General features: G+C 44.9%; 1 protein-coding gene across 1 annotated transcript in view; it reads left to right on the top strand.

The window, feature by feature from the left end:
• Window positions 1–17,096, top strand: part of F8 (coagulation factor VIII) — a 50,458-nt gene extending 33,362 nt beyond the window's left edge. The window contains exons 15-26 of the mRNA XM_032228216.1: window positions 527–692; window positions 1,269–1,481; window positions 2,201–2,429; window positions 3,326–3,508; window positions 3,614–3,730; window positions 4,600–4,671; window positions 4,813–4,898; window positions 8,650–8,805; window positions 11,541–11,685; window positions 14,048–14,196; window positions 14,962–15,138; window positions 16,816–17,096. Coding sequence (XP_032084107.1) covers window positions 527–692; window positions 1,269–1,481; window positions 2,201–2,429; window positions 3,326–3,508; window positions 3,614–3,730; window positions 4,600–4,671; window positions 4,813–4,898; window positions 8,650–8,805; window positions 11,541–11,685; window positions 14,048–14,196; window positions 14,962–15,138; window positions 16,816–16,974 — 1,852 coding nt within the window. The 3' untranslated portion in view covers window positions 16,975–17,096. The remainder of the gene's footprint in view (window positions 1–526; window positions 693–1,268; window positions 1,482–2,200; window positions 2,430–3,325; window positions 3,509–3,613; window positions 3,731–4,599; window positions 4,672–4,812; window positions 4,899–8,649; window positions 8,806–11,540; window positions 11,686–14,047; window positions 14,197–14,961; window positions 15,139–16,815) is intronic.
• Window positions 17,097–21,240: the final 4,144 nt, after the last annotated feature.

The raw sequence follows: 21,240 nt of genomic DNA, 5'->3' as shown, positions 1-21,240 counted from the left end.
AAGACTGTTGTGGTTTTTTTTGCTCAATGCTAGCCAAGAGCTTTGTCAGGGTTCCAAGTAATATGCCTATAACGAATAGAACTCTGAGGCAGGTAGAATAGTTTTATTTGGACGTATCATATTGGCACAGGCCGGTGAAAACCGACTGACAGTTCCTGCGGTTTTCAACTGATTAAAAGTAAAAGTTTTCTCCCTTTCCCAAACAATCAGTCACATGATCCAACCAAGGTGCTGATCAGTTGCCTGGTAACTTCACTCCTCCTCTCTCCGAACACCCGTGGGAATGTCCTTGGTTCCCAGGAGAAAGAGCTGTAATTAACCGAGTAGCATAACTAAAAAAGTACTACCAGAAAGCATAAGAAGAATTAATTGCAGATGAGTTTGGGGGGGAGTCAGACTAACAAGACTAGCAGGAGAGAAAGGATGGAGAAATATTACAGATTACATACAATTTTAGCCCATGCAGCTCTAGGTACAAATAAAAGGTTTCATTTCATCACGCCAATTGCTTGTTTTCTCTGCACAGTGATCCGAGGACCAGCTGGAGAAAACTCTCCACAAGTTATAAGAAAGTTGTTTTCCAAGAATATTTTGACAGCACTTTTATGCGACAGATGGTCCGTGGAGAGCTAGATGAACATTTGGGCATTCTGGGACCATTCATCCGTGGACAGGTTGAAGATACAATTGTGGTGAGATATAGCTGTGCGGGTGGAAAATAGTAGAGGGTCAAATCTCCCATAATTAAACTGGCCTTTTTTGAAAAAGGAAAAAAGATTTTCGAGAAAGAATGCAATGACTCTTGGAAAATTCAAACGTCGGCACTCAATACTTCAGGAACTCAGTGTGTCTTCCCGACAAATGCCCCTCCTCATAGTGTCTCCTTAAGTCTCATTCCCCAGGTGTGCCTTGTGAAGATGGGCAGGGCACTCTTCTCCCGAGTAGCCTGCTCAGTCTGCGCTGTTCTCGCCTTCTCTCCACTCTCCATGCTGTTGGATCAGGAGGAGGTGGTCCTTGCTCCTCACCTGAGTTCTGTCTCTCATCTTCACCCTGCGACTGTTCCTCCCTGTCTACAAGCTATCCTAATCCTGAAAAGCCCTGGCCTTCCCCATTTTCCTCCGAAGACAACAAAGATACCCTCTCAATCTCTATCGGCTGAGGTTCTAGCTCATCTTCCCCCACAGATTCAGGCTCCGATGGAGGCCTGAATCTGTCTGGGATCCTCACCTTCTCCTAATTCTACTTCATGTGTTTCTCCCTCATATTAGGTGACTTTCAAGAATATGGCTTCCCGACCTTATTCTTTCCATTCTAACTTACTGCCGTATGAAGGGAGCCAGGAAGATGGAGAACACTGGAAGCCAGAGGCTGTTCAGCCAAACGAGGTTCGCCAATATTCCCTCAAGGTGTTGCCGGAAATGGGTCCTAGTACCAGAGAATTTGACTGCAAAGCATGGGCCTACTTTTCCAGCGTTAACTTGGTAAATGGGGAATTCTTATTTTCCACTGGGGTTATCCAATATCAGATGTTTAGGGATACAGCAACCTGAAAAATCAGATCAAGAATTTGCACAGATTAAGCACCACAATCCCTGTTTTGGATGAATTCTTTTAAAAAAAATTGATATGCAAAATAAGTTAGGAGGGCTTCTGTCAAATTTAAATTTTGCTTTCCAGTTAAATCATCCAAATAAAGAGAAAAGTATGTTTTCAAAAAAATATACATTCCAAAGGACTGTCTTTTATAATAAAGGGTGTATGGCTACTGAACATACATGGCGGTTTATAATAAGATAGTAACTAATATAATAATAAAACGGTTTGTGATGAAACAGTTTGTTTATAATAAAATGATGATTTATAATAAAACGGTGGCTTATTAACTAATCCAGCTCTTTCTGCGCAAATTAAAATAGGCTTGAGTTAGTCAGGCATATTATATCTCTGTTGTAAATTATACATTTATAATTGTAAATTGCAAATCCAGCATTAAAACCAAATATATGAACATTCAAAGAAAATAACAAAAAGACAATTTCAAGGGTGTTTCAATGCATTTTTAATGGTTAACAGAGTCGCCAACAAGTACTTTCCTGGATGCTCTGAATGAAAGTTTTTTTTTTTTTTAAAAAAAAACACAGTTCTAAAGCAATGTCATTCTTTTTTTTCCCTGCTTCTCTTCTTCCCACTTCTGTTCCAGGAAAAAGACCTGCATTCTGGACTTATTGGACCTCTGATTATTTGCAATATTGGGGTCCTTCGCACCACACACGTCAGGCAATTGGCTATTCAAGAATTCTCCTTACTCTTCACCATCTTTGATGAAACGAAGAGCTGGTATTTTGCTGAGAACTTGGAAAGGAGCTGCCCGTCTCCTTGCCGAATCCAGATGGATGATCCTGTCCTTAAAAGCAACCACACCTATTATGGTAAGGACCTTCCTTCCATCCCCTGTTCTCTCCTGCTTCTCTTTCTATGCTCCCAGGAGATGGTTAAGAAAAGCAAGCTAATGAACTACCGTATTTTTTGGAGTATAAGACGCACCTTAGTTTTGGGGCAGGAAAATAGTGTGTGTGTGGGGGGTTCTGCCTACCAGGTATTCATTCATCTGACTAGCGTCCTTAGTCTGGTCAGTTTCAGTACATAAGTTTGCTGGCTTTGAGTGCGCACATGCGCTTTTCATCCCCTGGTTGGGGATAAAAAACATCTTCTAAAGCACAGCTGATCATCGGAGGGAGCAGCAATGAGAAAAGCAGGCAAAACACGGAAGATCACTTCACTTCAATGAGCAAAATATTTAGAAATACGAACTGTTGTCTCCTACGACCACCTCTCCCCTTTCCTTCTATTTATTCCCCAGCCAGGGAGTTGCATTAAGCGTCCATGTTTGCCTTGCTTCCTGAGTCAATGCCTTGTCCTCCGTTGTTCATCTCTCCTAAATGCATCTGGAAGAGGCCCCAGTTGTTCTTCCTCCTCACTCATCTCAGCCTCCAAAGGCAGCTGCCTCTCTGGTGGCAAGGAAATGTTGGACAGCCCTGGCTCTAACTCTGCGTCCGATGCAGAGCATCCATCACAGCCTTCCCCAGACTCCAGCACTAGTCAAGTTCCTCCCCAACCTCCTCATGCTCTGAGTCTGCTGCTGGCATGCCACAACAGCCCGGTCATTCCAGTCTTCTGAGAAAAAGGACTGCTCTGTCTTCATAGCATGCATGAATGGAGATGTTCCTCACCCAACTTTCCTCAGTTGTACCTTAGAGTCTAAATTGATAATTAAGGCAGGGCTGAATTAAACTTGAACATTCTCCATTCTCTCCCCACCCCCCAGCTATCAATGGACACGTGAGAGACACGTTGCCAGGCCTGGTGATGGGGCTACATCAGCAGGTCAGGTGGTACCTGCTGAATGCGGGTGGTGTTGAGGACATCCACGCTGTCTACTTCCATGGACAGGTGCTCACCATCCGAATGGCTGAGGAGTACCGTTTGGCCATCTATAACCTCTTCCCTGGTAAGGCATAATATGAGTGGCTGAACCTTTCGACGGTTCGTGCCTGAGTTTAGTAAGAATGGCTTCTTTAACTTCATTATCTATTATTCTTGCATCTTTGGGCAGGTGCCTTTGAGACAGTGGAAATGAGACCATCCCATCCCGGGATTTGGCGAGTGGAATGTGCAGTTAGTGACCACGAACAGGCAGGAATGAGTGCCCTCTTCCTTGTGTACAACAAAGGTAAGAAACCAAGGAATTCATTCTTCCTAACTGTTGGAAGAAATGACCTTCTGAGTTCAGTCCCAAATGGGGAGAACGCTTAACAAATGTTTACAACATAAATTTTGGGGTCGACTGGTCTGTATTTATGATATTATGCAATATCACATAGTCACGTGGCCATTTTTAGGATTTTTTTTGCCAAAAATTGGCAGTTTTTTCTGGTTTCTGGCAAAACCACATCAAGGATGGGTTCCTGTCAGTTCTAACCTCTTCTATAGAAGAGGTTCCACAAATCTACAGTGCTGTTTAGAACCGGTTCCAGCTCCCTCCCTCCGCCCGTCCGCACATCCTCAAGATGAAGAGCGAGAGGAGGAATTCTGGGCGTTGAAGTCCACAAGTCTTAAAGCTGTCAAGTTTGAACACCCCTGGGGGTTTTTTTCTAAAGGGTTAGGGGTGCAAGAGTCTTGTAAGTTGACAGCTTTAAGACTTGCGTGCTTCAAATGCCAGAGTTCCTGAGCCAACATTTTGGTTGCTAAGCAAAAGCATTGTTAAGTGAGTTTCACCACGTTTTACAAGTTGGCCACTCCCACCCAGTCACATGACTGGCAAGCCACTCCCAACCGGTCACATGGCTGGCAAGCCACTCCCACAAAGCAGGCCACACCTACAGAAGAGGTTCTAAAAATTTTGAAATCCACCACTGAACCACATCCGTAGTGAATCATTGGTTTGCTTAAGGACCACAGCATTTGCTTAAAGACCATGCTGCATGCTCGTTTTACTTCTGCCGTATTGTCTTAAGGCTTGCCTCAAAAGTCTCAAAAAACAGATCGGTCATGTGTTCAAGAATTACTCCATCGCTGTCTGTTTTTACCCCTCGGTTTCAGATTGCCAGAGTCCTTTGGGATTAGCTTCTGGATATATTGCTGACTCTCAGATCACAGCTTCAGAACACTATGGTGAGAACTGGAATCTCTGCATATGGGATGTTTGGGTGCACGTGCGTGCATTCACATAAGCATCTGCATGCTTTAGGCACTTGGTCCAGAAAAGGTTAGCCATCATTGTCCTAGTCTCTTGTCTTCTTCTTTTGCTCAAAGGTGGATGGGTCCCCAGTCTGGCCAGATTGGACAACTCTGGGTCAATCAATGCTTGGAGGAGTGAACAAAAGAACTCCTGGATCCAGGTAAGCTTGATCCAGGGGTGGGTTCCTGCCAGTTCTAACCTCTTCTATAGAAGAGGTTCCACAAATCCACCGTGTCATTTAGAACCGGTTCCAGCTCCCTCTCCCCGCCCGTCCGCACCACGCTTGCCCCGCCCACCGCTCACTGATTGGCTGGCTCATCAATCACCCACCCACCTCTAAGAGTCCTATCTAAACCTTAAAGTCTTAAAGCTGTCAAGTTTGAACACCCCTGGAGTTTTTTTTTCTAAAGGGTTTGGGGTGCAAGGGTCTTGTAACTTGACAGCTTTAAAACTTGCACCTTTCAATGCCAGAATTCCAGAGCCAACATGACTGGAAGAGGAATTCTGGGAGTTGAAGTCTACAAGCCTTAAAGCTGTCAAGTTTGAACACCCCGGGTTTTTTTTTTTCTAAAGGGCTAGGGGTGCAAGCGTCTTGTAACTTGACAGCTTTAAGACTTGCATGCTTCAAATGCCAGAGTTTCTGAGCCAACATTTTGGTTGCTAAGCAAGAGCGTTGTTAAGTGAGTTTCACCACATTTTACAAGTTGGCCACGCCCACCCAGTCACGTGACTGGCAAGCCGCTCCCACTCGGTCACATGGCCGGCAAGCCACTCCCACAAAGCAGGCCACACCTACAGAAGAGGTTCTAAAAAAATGTGAAACGCACCACTGGCTTGATTGTTAGGATGGAGAGGTTTTACAGGTAAATAACAAATGGGCACAATAGGATGTGTGTCATTATCAGGTCCCCTTCTTCTTTTGGACAATAGAGAAAGTGAAAGTAATTCACGAAGTGACCTTGTAGTCCACACAAGAACTAGAACTTGGAACACAAGTTAAGATGAGCAGCTTTATTGCACTTGAAAGTTTTCAAGCTAGACCAAGTCTAATATATCTGAATAGAAACCAATTTTGTTGTATTTATTTTGTACAACAACAATAAAGACTGCACTACTATAGCAAGGATTCCTCTGCCACCATTTGAAATGACCGTCACCGTTTCAATTCCCTACAGTGATTTTAAGTGATGATATTTGGCCTTAAAAGGAGGTAAGATAGCAGGCGGTTCATGTATCTTACTATGTAGTGCAGTGGTGGGATTCAGCCGGTTCACACCTATCTGGGAGAACCGGTTGTGAACTTTCTAAGCAGTTCGGAGAACCGGTTGTTGGAAGAAATCTTTTTTCTCCACTTTACAGTGCTAATTCTGTAAGAAAGGCAGGAAGGAAGCATTCTGGTGTTGCTTCTAGCCTAATCTTGATTGCCCTGCTTACAGAAACTGCCTCTCCGGTTAACTCTGATTATATTCTCACAGCTAAGACGAAGTGCCCATCGACCTGAGTGACATTGAGTTGGCCACGCCCACATGGTCACATGACTGTTTAGTCCTCCGACTTAGGATGCTGTCAAAAGAATTGCTGGCTGCAGAGCTCCCCTGATTGGCTAAGACGTGAGCAGCCTTTCAGCGGGAAGACGCAGCCTTCTGATTGGTTCAGCTGTCTGGCAGTTACTATATAAAGAGGTGTCAGACGGCCAATGTTGTGGTTGCCGGTTCAGGAGTTGTCTTGTACGTTGCACTCTCAGCTGTTATAATAAAGGTTGTTTGTTATTGCAACCTGCCTCACCTCACCTCTTCCTGCCTGCCTAGTTCTCCATACAGAGCAAGGACCACTGAGCAATGCCTACCCAACTGGTCATTAGGGCAGAGAACCAGTTGTTAATTGAATCCCACCATTGACGTAGTTATTAGATGGGGACCAGTGACGTGTGGTGAAGACGAGGAGGAGTGAGGCAGCGGCGGTGGCTCCTCAGGGACAGTGACAGAAGGGGCTCCAGAGGCCTGCTTGAAACATGTCCTGCTTTATGGCCGGGAGGCGTGCTGGCACTTTAATGTGCATGCCGCCACCCTGGGCCCGGCCATACAGCCCACCGGCACTTTAAAGTGCATGTTGCTGCCCCGGCCATACAACGGGACCCGCTATATGGCTGCAAGCCGGCGTGTCCCACTCTATGGTGAGGCGCGGCGGCATGGCTTTAAAAAATAAAAAAGTGCCACCCCATGCGCCAGCAGAGGCGGGTAAAACACACACACACACACACACACACACACACACACACACACTATTTATAATAAAACAAATTACAATTACTTACAAAAACATTGAATTCCTCCCCCCTGCCCCCTCCCTCGGACCCACATACCTTTTCCAGCTGTGTCAGAGGATTTCAACTCTCCTCTTGTCCGCCAGGATGAAAATGTAAAAAGAAAAAGGCAACTTAGGCAAGAGTTGCTGCTGCCAGAGCAGGAGGCGAGAGAACCACGTGCCTCCTTTGCATAAGGAATTTTTCACCTTTTAACCCTTGCTTAACTCTGAGCAAGGGTTAAAAGGTGAAAAATTCCTTATGCAAAGGAGGCACGTAGTTCTCTCGCCTCCCCCTGCAGTTAGCACTAAGCAGAGTCATCCACTGTGACTCTGGCAGCAACTACCTTAGCCTTTTTCCTTTTAATTTTTCTTTTCATCATGACACTGGTGAGGCCCCACCTCCCCTGCCTCCCCTGACTGCACCTCCCTGGTGGGGACCCCAGGACCTATATCACAGTGGGTTCTTTGAGGGTAGAAGGACCTCAACAATTCCTAAGGAGATCAGTGGCGTTACGAATGATGGTCAAGTGCCATTTCTGTTTAATGGACAAATGTCCTTCTGACATAGTCAAAATGGGCAGTTTCCAGATATTTATCCTTATAAATATCCTCTGGAAGACCTTATGTTCCATCTCATCATTGGCCAATGCATGAGACGCCATGCGTTTGAATTCTGAAGCTAAACCATTCCCTTATGCATTCTGTTGGATTTCTCATCCTCCGAGACAGAAAAGCTGAAGATGCCATGATCAGTCTTACTTTTCTCTTTTGCTTTGTGAACACAGGTAGCTACTATTTACTAGTAATAATGGAGAATATTTGTAGCTTCAGGATTGACATGAGGGGTCCTTGGCACCCTCTGAGCTCGCTTGTTTTCTTGCAGACATTTCCTTACCCAACTAGGTAACCTCATCAGTGCTGGCTGCAGTGATGATGCAGAGAGCACTGATGATATTACCTAGTTTGGGTAATGAAACGTCTTCAAGAAAACAAGCGAGCTCAGGGAGTACCAAGGACCCCTTATTTTTTACTAGGTTAAAGGTAAAGGTTCCCCTCGCACATATGTGCTAGTCATTCCCAAATCTAGGGGGCGATGCTCAACTCCGTTTCAAAGCCGAAGAGGCAGCACTGTCTGAAGACGTCTCCATGGTCATGTGGCTGGTATGACTAAATGGTGAAGACTCACGGAACGTTGTTACCTTCCCATCAAAGATGGTCTCTATTTTTCTACTTGCATTTTACATGCTTTCAAACTGCTAGGTTGGCAGAAGTTGGGACAATTAACAAGAGCTCACTCCATTACGCAACACTAGGGATTCGAATCGCCAAACTCCAGACCTTTTTGATTGACAAGCTCAGCGTCTTAGCCACTGAGCTACCACGTCCCTTACTAGGTTAGGCCATTGATATATTTAGCTGTGGTCCATTTTGTTCCATCTGCCAATATGGATAGTCTACATGACAGTCTTTTTCAATGTGTTTTGAGTCCATGATTCTATGTTGAATTTGGAACTCTGGGAGATGCAATTCCAAACATCTGGAAGTTGAGGAAAGATGCTTTATAGAAGCTTTGTTTTCTAAAAGAAAAGAGTGTCCTTCTTCTCCAGGTGGACTTGCTCCAACCCAAGATCATCCATGGAATAAAGACCCAAGGAGCTCGGCAGAAATTCTCCAACTATTACATCTCCCAGTTTGTCATCTTCTATAGTCTGGATGGAGAGAATTGGAAGAGTTATAAAGGCAATTCCACCAGTTCCCAAATGGTAATTATTTTCCCCCAACGATTCTCCTGTAATCAGAAAAACAGAAAGACGGTTTGAAAAACGTAATAATACAGTTGAGAATGCAAACCATAATTTCATGCTACAAGGGATGTTTAAGCTAGTCAACGCCTAAATAAATGCAGCAGTACGCTTCAGACATATTGAGGTTGCAAATCTTTAAAATTGCCACCTGCAGAGCAGTGGTGAGATTCAAACATTTTTACTACCAGTTCTATGGGCATGGCTTAGTGGGCATGGAGTGCCTTGGTAGGCAGGGTGGGCATGGCAGGGGAAAGATACTACAAAAATCTCCATTTCCCTCCCCACTCCTGGGGGAAGGGCACTGCAAAATCTCCATTCCTTACCCACCCCACTAACCTGCTTTCCAGCTCTATTCTCCTGTGCAGGGCAACAAAAGAAGACCCAGCCAATCAGCTGGGACTCGGGAAGCAGCGAATAGACGGGGTGGGGCCAGCCAGAGGTGGTATTTGCCGGTTCTCTGAACTACTCACAACTTTTGCTACCGGTTCTCCAGAACTGGTCAGAACCGGCTGAATACCACCTCTGCTGCAGAGTTGAGAGCTGGTTTTCCCTTTTAATTAACTCCTGATGACCGCAATAATAACAATGAGTTTAATACATCCGGGATGGAAAAGGCTCCATTAAATCTGATATTTGCAGCTGCCAGATAATTCCTAAATCTGAGAAGTAGCCTCAAACTAAAGGTTCCACAACAAATGCGCGAATGACAAAAGCGCGCCTGACTAAACCGCAGTGACAAAACCGCGCCGACAAAACCGCGCCGACGAATGAGCGCTGAAGTGCGCCGACAACAGTGCGCCGACAACAGCGCGCTGTAACCCTAACCCTAACCCTAACCCTAACCCTAACCCTAACCCTAACCCTAACCCTAACCCTAAACCTTACCTTAACTTAAATCGCGCTTCTGTCGGCGCACTTTTGTCGGCGCACTTTTGACATCGCGGTTTTAGCGCCACGGTTTTGTCGGCACGCTTTCGTCGTTCGGGCATTTGTCGGGTCACAAAACTAAAAACATTATAGTTGGGGGTAGAAAAAGGGGCTAAATAAAGGATTATTTGTGCCTGAGAAAGAATGCGAGAATGGCTATGTTCCCATCTTTCTTAAGCACCACAAAAGGAGAACAAATCAAGAATATAACACAGCGATTCGAATATTTGGCACACCACTGAAAACAACCCAGTGTTTGTTAATGCAGACTGAGGACTTTGCTTGGCACAGGATTTCAGAGGTTTTTTATGGCTCAGATTATACATGCTGATAAATGGGATGCGTACATCAATGACCAACAGGTGGTGGCAGTGCTTTATCTATAGCAGGACTATGAGCTTCTGTAACAGCTTTGTTGCTTATGCCATCCGTGATTCTTCCCATGTATATATGCCATGTATATATGTATACATTCAAACTAGACTGTGATGTTTCCCTGTGTCATATGGGTATGTGGGTATAGGCAAAATGGTTATTTTTGAGAGTCCATCCTGGAGATGTTGAGGACTGAATCTAGGCTGGGCTGTATGCAAACCAGAGATTATTATTATTATTATTATTATTATTATTGTTGTTGTTGTTGTTGTTGTTGTTGTTGTTGTTGTTGTTCAATCTTATCCAATTCTTCTTCAATCATGTCCAGTTCTGCCCTTCAGTTTTCTTGGCAAGGTTTTTGAGAAGTCTCAGAGTCTCCTTCCTAGGCCTGGAAGAAGTGGCCTAATCAGCCTCCGGCAAAATGGTGGAGGGGCCGTTTTTCCCTTCCCCAGGCTCCGGCGGCTTTCTTCGAGCCTCCAAGAGATCGAAAACTGCTTCCCCCAGGCTCTGGATGCCCTCCATAGGCCAGAAACAAGCCCGTTTCTGCCCTTCTGGAACTTCTGGGAGGCCCATTCCCGCCCACTCCTGAGCTTCCGCGTAGGCCCTTCAATTACCTTGCATCCAAATTGGGCCACGTGGAGACTTCTGGGAGGGTTGGGGCAGGGTGGGAGGGGCAGGGCAGGGTGGTATTTGGAGGTTCTCCGAACTGGCCATAATGTTAGCTACAGGTTCTCCCAAACCTGGGTGAACCCTTAGCAGTTCATCCCTGGATAAGAGTCAATGGAATCTAGTCAAGGGGGCTGGAGAGAGATCTCTTGTGAATACAAAGTGAATCCAAACCGATGATGTGTTTGATCCCATCCTTGGGCTCAGCCTGGTCATCTCTTACACCAGTTAGCCTCTGGGCTCACCGCAGGATAAAATGTCACGATATGCCAGTTTCTAGCCTTGACTTAAGCACTATGCCCAACTGGCTGTGATGCAAACCAGCAGTTCCTCACTCTTCCACTTCTGCCGAAGATAAATTGCTGTCTATCCCAGGTTATGGATTTCACGCAGAGCCCCTAATAAAAACTCCTGTCCTCCGTTGCATCATCATCACCATCTTCATTTAACAACCCCATAATCCCTTGCGGGGTAGAGTCTGGGCAACTGAACGGAGTTGAGTGCTCACTGGCCAGATGCCCTTCCTGATGCCAATGCGGAGATTTGTTCAGCAGATATATTCTCAGTGTTCCCAAAGAGAGAAATATCTGCCTCTACCTAGGATCGAACTCACCGCCTCCTGATTGTGAGGCGAGAGCTCCACCTCTAGGCCACCGCACCACTCCTCTTGCCCTCCCTTGTATGCCCCGATGTCAACAGAGCTGCTTTTCGCTTCTTGCCTGCAGACATTCTTTGGAAACGTGGATGGAGTGAGCGTGAAAGACAATGCCTTCGACCCTCCCATTGTAGCCCGTTATCTCCGTCTCCACCCAACGCACTTCAACTTTCGCAACACCTTGAGGATGGAGCTGCTAGGCTGTGACCTGAACAGTATGGAACGAGACTTTTCCTTCTTTTTTTTCCATTCATAGGATGGTGGGGTGGTTGAGAGGCAGTGGGGATGAGGTGGGGCGTGGCCAGCTTCACATCCCTCGTATCGAGGGCAGCTGTGGAGGGCCAAGTGCTCTGTCAGTGAAAACAGGCTCCCCAGTGTCGTTTTTGACTGTGACAGCCTCCTGCAACCCTCTGCCAGGGAAAATGTGCACGGCCCTCCCGAGCTCCATTTTCACTGGCAGTGGCATCATGGGCTGGTGCTTTGCTGTTTCCAGGTCAGCTCTGCGGGCCAGATCAAAGCACCCTCTGGGCTAGATCTAGCCCGCAGGGCTTGGGTTTGAAACCTCTGGAATGAACATATTGCCTCTCATGGATTAGTCTTCTTTAAGGAATATCATTTCCATCCCAATGAGAACTTTTAAGGTCCATACCAGGCATTTTCTCACCTGGACGGAGACATACAGGTACCAAAGCTGCTTAAAATACGGAGATGTTTCTACCTAATCAATATAGTCCGCAATCCTGTCATTTGTTATTCTTGTATTCATTAGATTAGCTAATGCATTAGTAGCTACTTTTCCTGTAGGAGCAAAAGGCAGCCTACTTAGTACTTTCTTTCCCCATTTTTCACCAAAGCAATAGAAATAGCACTTAGACTTATATACCGCTTCATGGTGCTTTACAGCCCTCTCTAAGTGGTTTACAGAGTCAGCATATTGTCCCCAACGATCTGGGTCCTCATTTGACCCACTTTGGAAGGATGGAAGGCTGAGTCAATCTTCAGGTTGATTAGACTAAGAGAGAAAGACAGGCCCTAAGTCTCCAGGGAGCGTCTGTGGCTAAGGTTGGACTTCAAGTTAAGTCCCGGTTCAACCTCTTAATCACTCCGTTTCACCGGCTCTAGTACAGTACAAATGTACTTGGGAGAAAGGTCCATGGGTTAACTGCTGAGCAAACAAATGCATAGTTAATAAGAAGGTAAATGACTAACTCTGTAAGGCAGTGGTGGGATTCAAATAATTTACCAACCAGTTCTCTACCCTAATGACCAGCTGGATAGGTGGGGCTCGGTGGTCATGTGATCATGTGGGTGTGGCCAAGTCAATGTCACTCAGGTCGATGGGCACTTCACCTTAGTTGTTACAATGGTAATAAAGGTTAACTGGAGAGGCAGTTTCTGTAAGCAGGTCAATAAAGATTAGGCTAGAAACAACACCAGAATGTTTCCTTCCTGCTTTTTACAGGATTAGCCCTGTAAAATGGGAAAAAAACAAAAGATTTCTTCCAACAACCGGTTCTCCGAACTGCTTAGAAAGTTATCAACCGGTTCTCCTGAATAGGTGCGAACTGGCTGAATCCCACCACTGCTGTAAGGGGTAAAAATAGTATGATTTTAAAAATCAGGGTAAAATTCACTGCCAGGCAGGACTTGTCCCCCACGATGAAGGCAACAAGGGTTACGATGTCTTGATCAGACGCAGCTGGTGTTTGGTCTACAATGCACACAAGTGAATGCCATTCAAGGAATGAAGATCTGGCACAAGGGATAGAGGTAGAGGAAAGAGGCTACTGAAGCTAAATGGACAAGAGTGGACAACCATTTGACCACAAATGGTATAAGGCAGGGGTGTCAAACTCAAGGCCCAGGGGCTGGATCTGGCCTGAAGGGTGCTTAGATCCAGGCCATCCTGGAAACAGTGAAAGGCTGGTCTGTGATGCCTCTGCCAGCAAAAAGAGAGCTCGGGGGGGCTGCAGGCGCGTCCTCCAGAGGTCCGTTTTTGCTGGTAGAGAATTGCAGGAGGCCGTCTCAGCCTATAACGGAGCTCAGGAGCCCGTTTTCTCTGGCAAAGTGCTCAGGCCACCACAGATGCTCCCAACACAAGTGACGTCAAGCTGGCCACGCCCATCCTGGCTGCGCCTACCCGGGTCCCTGAGGTCAAACACAACCCTGATGCAGCCTTCAATGCAGAGATGGGTTGCTCCCGGTTCGGCTGAACCGGTAGCAGTAATTTGACCTGAGTCGCAGAACCAGCAGTGACCCAGGCTGCCCACACCCCTGAACCGGTTCCCCGGTCTCTTCTGCCATTGCCGTCATTTTCTGCACATGTACAGAACAATTTACAGTCAACTCCACATGCATGAGCAACTTGTGGCGGGCGAGCAAGCGAGCAAGGCAAACCGGTACCAACCTGGAGAGGAACCCATCCCTGCCTCAATGTAATCAGTTTGACACCCCTGGTATTAAGGTCTTCGGCCTTGAGCAGATCTTGGACTAAAAGACCTCCAAGGTGCCCTCCAATGCTATGATTCTGTGTACTAAATGAGGGTTACTACGATTGTCTATTTTCTTTTCCTTTAGGTTGCTCCATGCCACTAGGAATGGAGAGCAAGTTCATTTCTAATGAACAGATTACTGCCTCCTCTTGGATTGACAATGCATTTGCTACTTGGTCTCCCTTTCTGGCCCGGCTCAATTTGAAAGGAAGAATCAATGCATGGAGACCAAAGGTAAATTGAATGTCTATAGTGTCAGGATTCCAAGTAACACCCGCAACGAAACAAGACTCAGAGGCTAGAAGTAGACTTATCCTTTACTAGACCCAGCCTTGGTTTGATGTTGGGCTACAGTCTTGTAGGATGGGACCGATCAGAAGTATCATCTGTCAAATCAAGAGGCTGTTCAGTTGAACAAATGGTTTACTGCTTCTCTTTAATTCATCCTTGTTGTTGTTAATTGCGAAGTCGTGCTTTGCTTCACTAGAACTGTTTTAATAAACCACGATTAAGTCCTCAGCCAGTACACATCATGGTCTTGTTGTTGTTGTTAGTTGCGAAGTCATGTCTGACCCATCGCGACCCCATGGACAACGTTCCTCCAGGCCTTCCTGCCCTCTACCATCCTCTGGAGTCCATTTAAGCTCACACTGGCTGCTTCGGTGACTCCATCCAGCCATTTCATTCTCTGTCGTCCCCTTCTTCTTTTGCCCTCCAACTTTCCCAGTTTTAGGCTCTTCTCCAGGGAGTCCTTTCTTCTCATTATGTGGCCAAAGTATTTGAGTTTCATCTTCAGGATCTGGCCTTCTAAAGAGCAGCCAGAGTTGATCTCTAGGACTAACCAATTTGATCGCCTTGCAGCTTAAGGGACTCGCAGGAGTCTTCTCCAGTGCCATAGTTCAAGGGCCTCAATTCTTTGGCGCTTAGCCTTTCTTATGGCTGAAATGTTTTTGTTTTCCAAGGCTGGAGCAAGGATGTAATTTCCATCTCCTCCCCCAGGTTGACAGCACAGCCGAGTGGCTTCAGGTGAACTTTAAGAAGGTCGTACGGGTGACAGGATTAATAACTCAAGGTGCCAAATCTGTCTTCACTCATATGTTTGTAAAGGAGTTCAGCCTTTCCACCAGCATGGATGGTCAAAACTGGACATTGGTTCTGCAACATGGGGAGAAACAGGTCAGTACCATTTCGGCCTAAAGGGAGTCCTCATCTTAAGACCACAATTGAGTCCAAAATGTATGTTGCTGAGTGAAATATTTGTTAAGTGAACTGTGCTGGATTTCTGTGTCTTTTGTTTCGATAGCATTAAATGTTCCTTCATTGGGGATTGCTCTCCTTATATACTGTTAGGGAAGCTTCCTGTTGGGAGAGCGAGTGCATTCAGAAAAGCGTTGTGAGAGTTGTGTTGGAGAACACACAAACCAGCATACAGAGACACTGCAGTTTAAATAGGCTTTTACTTTCGTGGAAATAGAGGTATCAGAGTCCATCAAAGAGTCCAAGTCATACACGGATAAGACAGTCAGTCATCAACGTCTTTCTGTTAAGGGATAATCCAAATAACATAGTCCATAAACATACAAACAGTCCGGTACTCAAAGTTTGCTAGCAGTTGCAAAACTTACAATAGCTCATAGCACTTTCTAACAGCCAACTTCCAAAACACTCAGATCAGATCAGCCCAGCATCTAACAAATAGAGAGAGCTAATAGTCATTCTGGCTCCCTCTTATGGCCGATTGAGGAAAACAGCAACCAATCCATTTTACAGTATGATTTAAAGAAACAGGTACAGCATTGCTATATGATTTATATATTGCCAACCCAGCCGTTAGATTATATTCCTAACATATACTAACGAATGTTTTCCAACCTTGGCAACTTTAAGATGTGTGGACTTCAATCCCCAGAATTCCTAAGCTAGTCATATAGGTAGTCCTCGACGTACGACCATAATTGAGCCCAAACTTTCTGTTGCTAAGGGAGACCGTTGCTATAAGTGACTGTTTCCCCATTTGCAACCTTTCTTGCCACAGTTATTCAGTGAATCACTGCAGTTGGTCCGTTAGTAACTCGGCGGTGAAGTGAATCTGGCTTCCCCATTGACTTTGCATGTAAGACGGTCGCAAAAGCGGAACACCTGACCCCAGGACATTGCACAGGCCACCGTCATAAATAGGAACCAGTTGCCAAGAATCTGAATTTTGATCACGTGACTGTGGGGATGCTACATAGGTCGTAAGTGTGAAAAAGCGGCCATAAGCCACTTTTCTCAGTGCTATTGTACATTTTGAACGGTTGTAAGTTGAGGACTATCAGTAGGGTCAATTTTAGCTTATCAGTGAAAAGGTCTGAGAAAAGCGAGTCTTACGATCAGGGGTGGGCTTCAAAAATTTCAGCAATAGGTTCTCTGCCTGACTGCTGGTTGGGTGTGGCTATGGTGGGCATGACTAGTTGGCCTCCTGCACCATGGCAAGAGGGGCATTTCCATCTTCCCCAGGCCCTGGAGGCTTTCCTAGAGCCTCTGGGAGGGCGAAAACTGCATCCCCCAGGCTTCAGAGGCCCTCCGGAGGCCAGAAACAGGCCCATTTCCAGCCTTCCGGAACTTCCAAGAGGCCTGTTTTTCCCCCTCCCCGAGCCTCCATATGGGCCCTGGCTTATCTCACCTCCAAAGCAGGCTGCGTGGAGACTCTGGGAAGGGGTGGTGTGTGAGGGGCAGGGAGGTGTGGACAGGGCCAGCCAGGGGTGGGATTTGGAGGTTCTCTGAACTGCCCATAACATTAGCTACAGGTTCTCCCAAACCCAAGCGAACCTGTAGCAGCCCACCCCTGGTTACGATCCTCTTGTTTTTCAGGTTTTCCAGGGAAATCAGGATTATTTCCAGCCCGTGATGAACTTTCTGGATGTCCCATTCTTTGCCAAATATTTGAGGATACACCCACTCAAGTGGAACAAATATATTGCCCTGAGGATGGAAGTCTTGGGCTGTGACACGGAGCAGATGGACTACTAAGTCCAGATGACACCATCTTTGGCTTTTGCTGCAAACACTCAAACAAGGAGGGTCCTTCCCTGCCCGGCCCACCACAATATTGTACATTTATCATCGTAAAATAAACTCCTGTTACCCTTGTATTTTTGCCAACGGTGTTTTGCTGCATAAAGAACAATACGAAGGCTCTGCAGAAGGTTGCAATAGGATAGCGCTTAATAAGTTTTGTTAAAATTGCATTTTGGAATTAAGGAATAGCAATATAGCAATAGCACTTAGACTTGTGTATACCACTTCACAGTGCTTTTAAAGCCGTCTCTAAGCTCATTTTACTCACCTTGGAAGGATGGAAGGCTGAGTCAACCTTGAGCCAGTTAGGATCAAACTCCAGACAATGGGCAGAGTTAACCTGCAATAGCACTTAGACTTATATACCGCTTCACAGTGCTTTTACAGCTGTCTCTAAGCTCATTTTACCCACCTTGGAAGGATGGAAGGCTGAGTCAACCTTGAGCCAGTCAGGATCAAACTCCAGACAATGGGCAGAGTTAACCTGCAATAGCACTTAGACTTATATACCACTTTACAGTGCTTTCCAGCCCACTCTAAGCGGTTTACAGAGTCAGCCTATTGCCCCCCAACAATCTGGGTCCTCATTTTACCCACTTCAGAAGGATGGAAGGCTGAGTCAACCTTGAGCCTAGTGAGATTCAAACTGCCAAATTGCAGGCAGCCGGCAGACAGCAGAAGTAGCCTGCAGTGCTGCCCTCTAACCACTGCGCCACTGCGGCTCTAAATATATCTTCTCTTGCAAACTTTGTGCGGGATTTCTTAGAGCCAGGACAACATTAGCTGCATGAATTCCTATGTTCGGCTCTGCATTTTTAGCTAGTGGGAGGGAGGATTTGAAATGGGCACTTTCTTACCCCGCCACCTTTCTCATGATGGTTCATCAGGGGAGGTTCTGAAAAAGACATTGAGACAGACACTTGTCTCAAATTTTATAGGCTCTCCTGCTTGAGCAGGGGGTTGGACTAGAAGACCTCCAAAGGTCCCTTCCAGCTCTGTTCTGATTGATTGATTCCACTGATATCAAAAGAAGAGAAAAGCACCATCAGCAGCACCTCCTACTAAGGAGAGGAAAAATTTCATTTTGGGGGTACACAGTACCTGAGCAGAGATTTTAATGGTTAAGTATTTGCTACATTTTGAGGAAGCTACAGAGAGCTCCTGAAAGCCAGATAATATATAGGAGGCCAAAACATCTAGCCAACATGTCTCAAAGTGAACCATAGACATCCTTTACTAGATCCAGCCTTGGTTTGACATTGGACTACAAACAGTCTTGTAGGATGGGACCGATCAGAATTGTCATCTGTCAAATCAAGAGGCTGTTCAGTTGAACAAATTGTTTGCTGCTACTCTTTTAATTCATCCCTGTTGTTGTTAGTTGCGAAGTCATGTCTGACCCATCGCAACTCCATGGACAACGTTCCTCCAGGCCTTCCTGTCCTGTACCATCCCCTGGATTCCATTTAAGCTCATGCCTATTGCTTTGGTGACTCCATCCAGCCACCTCATTCTCTCTCATCCCCTTCTTCTTTTGCCCTCAATCGTTCCCAGCATGAGGCTCTTCTCCAGGGAGTCCTTCCTTCCCATTACGTGGCCAAAGTATTTGAGTTCATCTTCAGGATCTGACCTTCTAAAGAGCAGCCAGCGTTGATCTCTAGGACTGACCAGTTTGATCACCTTGCAGTCCAAGGGACTTGCAGGAGTCTTCTCCAGCACCAGAGTTCAAAGGCCTCAATTATTTGGTGCTCAGCCTTCCTTATGGTCCAACCTTCACAGCCATCCATTGCAACTGGGAAAATCATAGCCTTGACTATATGCACTTTCGTTGGCAGGGTGATGTCTCTGCTTTTTAATATGCTGAATTCATCTCTACTAGTAGGCATATCCATATCTGAGGTGGTTAAGCTACCAGTAAACTTTTTTTGCTTCTAGCAACTGTCTAAAGGGAGATTGTTTCTCTCTCTTTTAGCCACTCTTGTCCCCAATTTTTGTTAAGGAAATTTAGCCTAATTGAGCCACTCTTGTCCTCAATCCTGTTAGGAAAAATCCCGTACAGGTGGGTCCTTCAGATGTTCAGAACTGTTGTTCAGAGTATGTTCAGTAGCCATCTCACTCAGAACACTGTCCATATTCTCATAGGATCAGTACTGAAACTACAATTTCTAGCTAGGTTACCTCTCTTCTCCATGGCACCCCAATGAAACAGCAGAAGAATTTTGGGACCAACCATATATTCAGCATTTGCATATCATTTGCTCGACACAGGCATGAATGTAGTTGAAGAATACAGCCATGTAATTAAATAATGTTTATCTCCTGAAGATCTGTACTTTCTCCCCTTGTTTTTCTTGACGGATGCCCCAGCGCAAAGTCTTTTCAGCTGACTAAGTCAGCATTAATACTGATAATAATTAATTACCCAGTGTGGAATGAAGCTTTTTAAGGTTTCCAAATGCAACCTAGGAGTGATTCAGAAGAGCTTGGTTTATTATTTTATTTCACTTCATCTTTCCAAGGGCATTCTTTCCCAAGATTACAGAATGGTTGCCAGTCCAAAGACTACCCCAAAGAGCACAGGCCAGTAAAATTCGAAACAGGATGTAAGAGTCACAACTTGTACACAACGAAGACCAATGGTGAGAAAACCAAGGGAGCTTTGCATCATGGTTAGAGAGGGTGGGGGGAGATTTTGGACAGGCAAGGGTATAACATATTCCACCACAAAATGGCCCAAATCTTTTTTTTTTGCAATTTTTTTTTATTTTTAAACATAAGAAACAACATTAAAAAAATTCTCATCCATACATACTGTAGAAAGTGTATCAGTTGGTTACAAAAGGTTTTCATGCATCTCTTCCACAGTCATCAAGCATAATTCATATTAACTCAAGTATTTTAACTCACATATTTATACATGTTACTCTTATTACCTCCATTTATGTTTGACTATAATTGTTTAAACATCCTTCAGCATAAACTATACCGAAATTTAATACATAACCACATACTGGCATTTCATTTAATATTTCTAAAATCCTCCAATAACACTGAATCCTTATGTCCTATTCTAGCTAAACATCCATAATATTTAAAAACAGACTTTTCTAATCCTCCTTTCCAAATCGCTGTTGGCAGTTTTCATCTAGTTTCCTTATATTATACTCATGTATATGTATATAAGTTATCATCGTTATCCCCCCTTTATTTAACTATATCCTGTATCATAACATTTTACCCTTAATAATCAAAACCTAACTGTATCTAGCTTGATTCTTTTTTTTTAATTGACTTTTGTATAAAATCCAAAGGGATTTCTAATCTTCCTTTCATGGTTATCATTCAGTATTCATATCCAATTATTACTTATCATAACACTACACATTGTATACATTATTATCATTATCAATTATTTATTTAGTTATATCTATTATTACTAAGTTTCACTAGTTTTAAGTTATATTCTGCCATCTATCAGCCTGGATCTTTCCAATAAGAAAACAATCATATATCTTCTGCCATAGTATTTTAACTCAGATATTTATACATGTTACCCTTATACCTCCATTTTTATTTAACTATGATTGTTTAAACGTCCTTCATCATAAAAAAAAAATGGCCCAAATCTTAATGAATAAAGGAGGGCTTTCCAAACCATCCCAGATCATCCATCAGGCGGTGTCGGTATTCACTTACTTTCCCTACCAGTTCACAAATGTCAGCACACACTCATCCTTCCGTGTTTTTGGCGAAAAAAGGGCCTAAATGGGAACCATAGAGCCAGGATGGGTCGGTGGCCAGGGCGCCCTGCAATTTCCACTAACTGTTTGGGTGAACTGGTCTGAACCGAGAGAATGCCACCCCTGCCCTCAGGCATGAAGGATCAGGACCACACATCATGCCTTTTCAGAAACATGGAGTCAATTAATGGTCAACTCTAAATTGGCACTTGGTGAGGCTCAGCAAAGTCCAAGAAGTTAAACTCAGACCATTTGAGTTTGATTCTAGACCAGTGATGGTGAAACTTTTCAGCACCGAATGCCCAAACTGGAACTTGTGTGCAAGTGCGTATATGAGTGTGTGCTGGGTCATTTTCAGGCTGTTTTTCAGGTCATTTTCAGGCTGTTTTTTGGGTCATTTTCAGGCTGTTTTTTTGGGTCATTTTCAGGCTGTTTTTCAGGTCATTTTCAGGGTGGTTTTTTGGGTCATTTTCAGGCT

The sequence above is a fragment of the Thamnophis elegans genome, chromosome 12, assembly GCF_009769535.1.
Source record: "Thamnophis elegans isolate rThaEle1 chromosome 12, rThaEle1.pri, whole genome shotgun sequence".
NCBI lineage: Eukaryota > Metazoa > Chordata > Lepidosauria > Squamata > Colubridae > Thamnophis > Thamnophis elegans.
The sequence above is the reverse complement of the archived record's forward strand: the minus strand, read 5'-3'. Positions and strand labels throughout refer to the sequence as shown.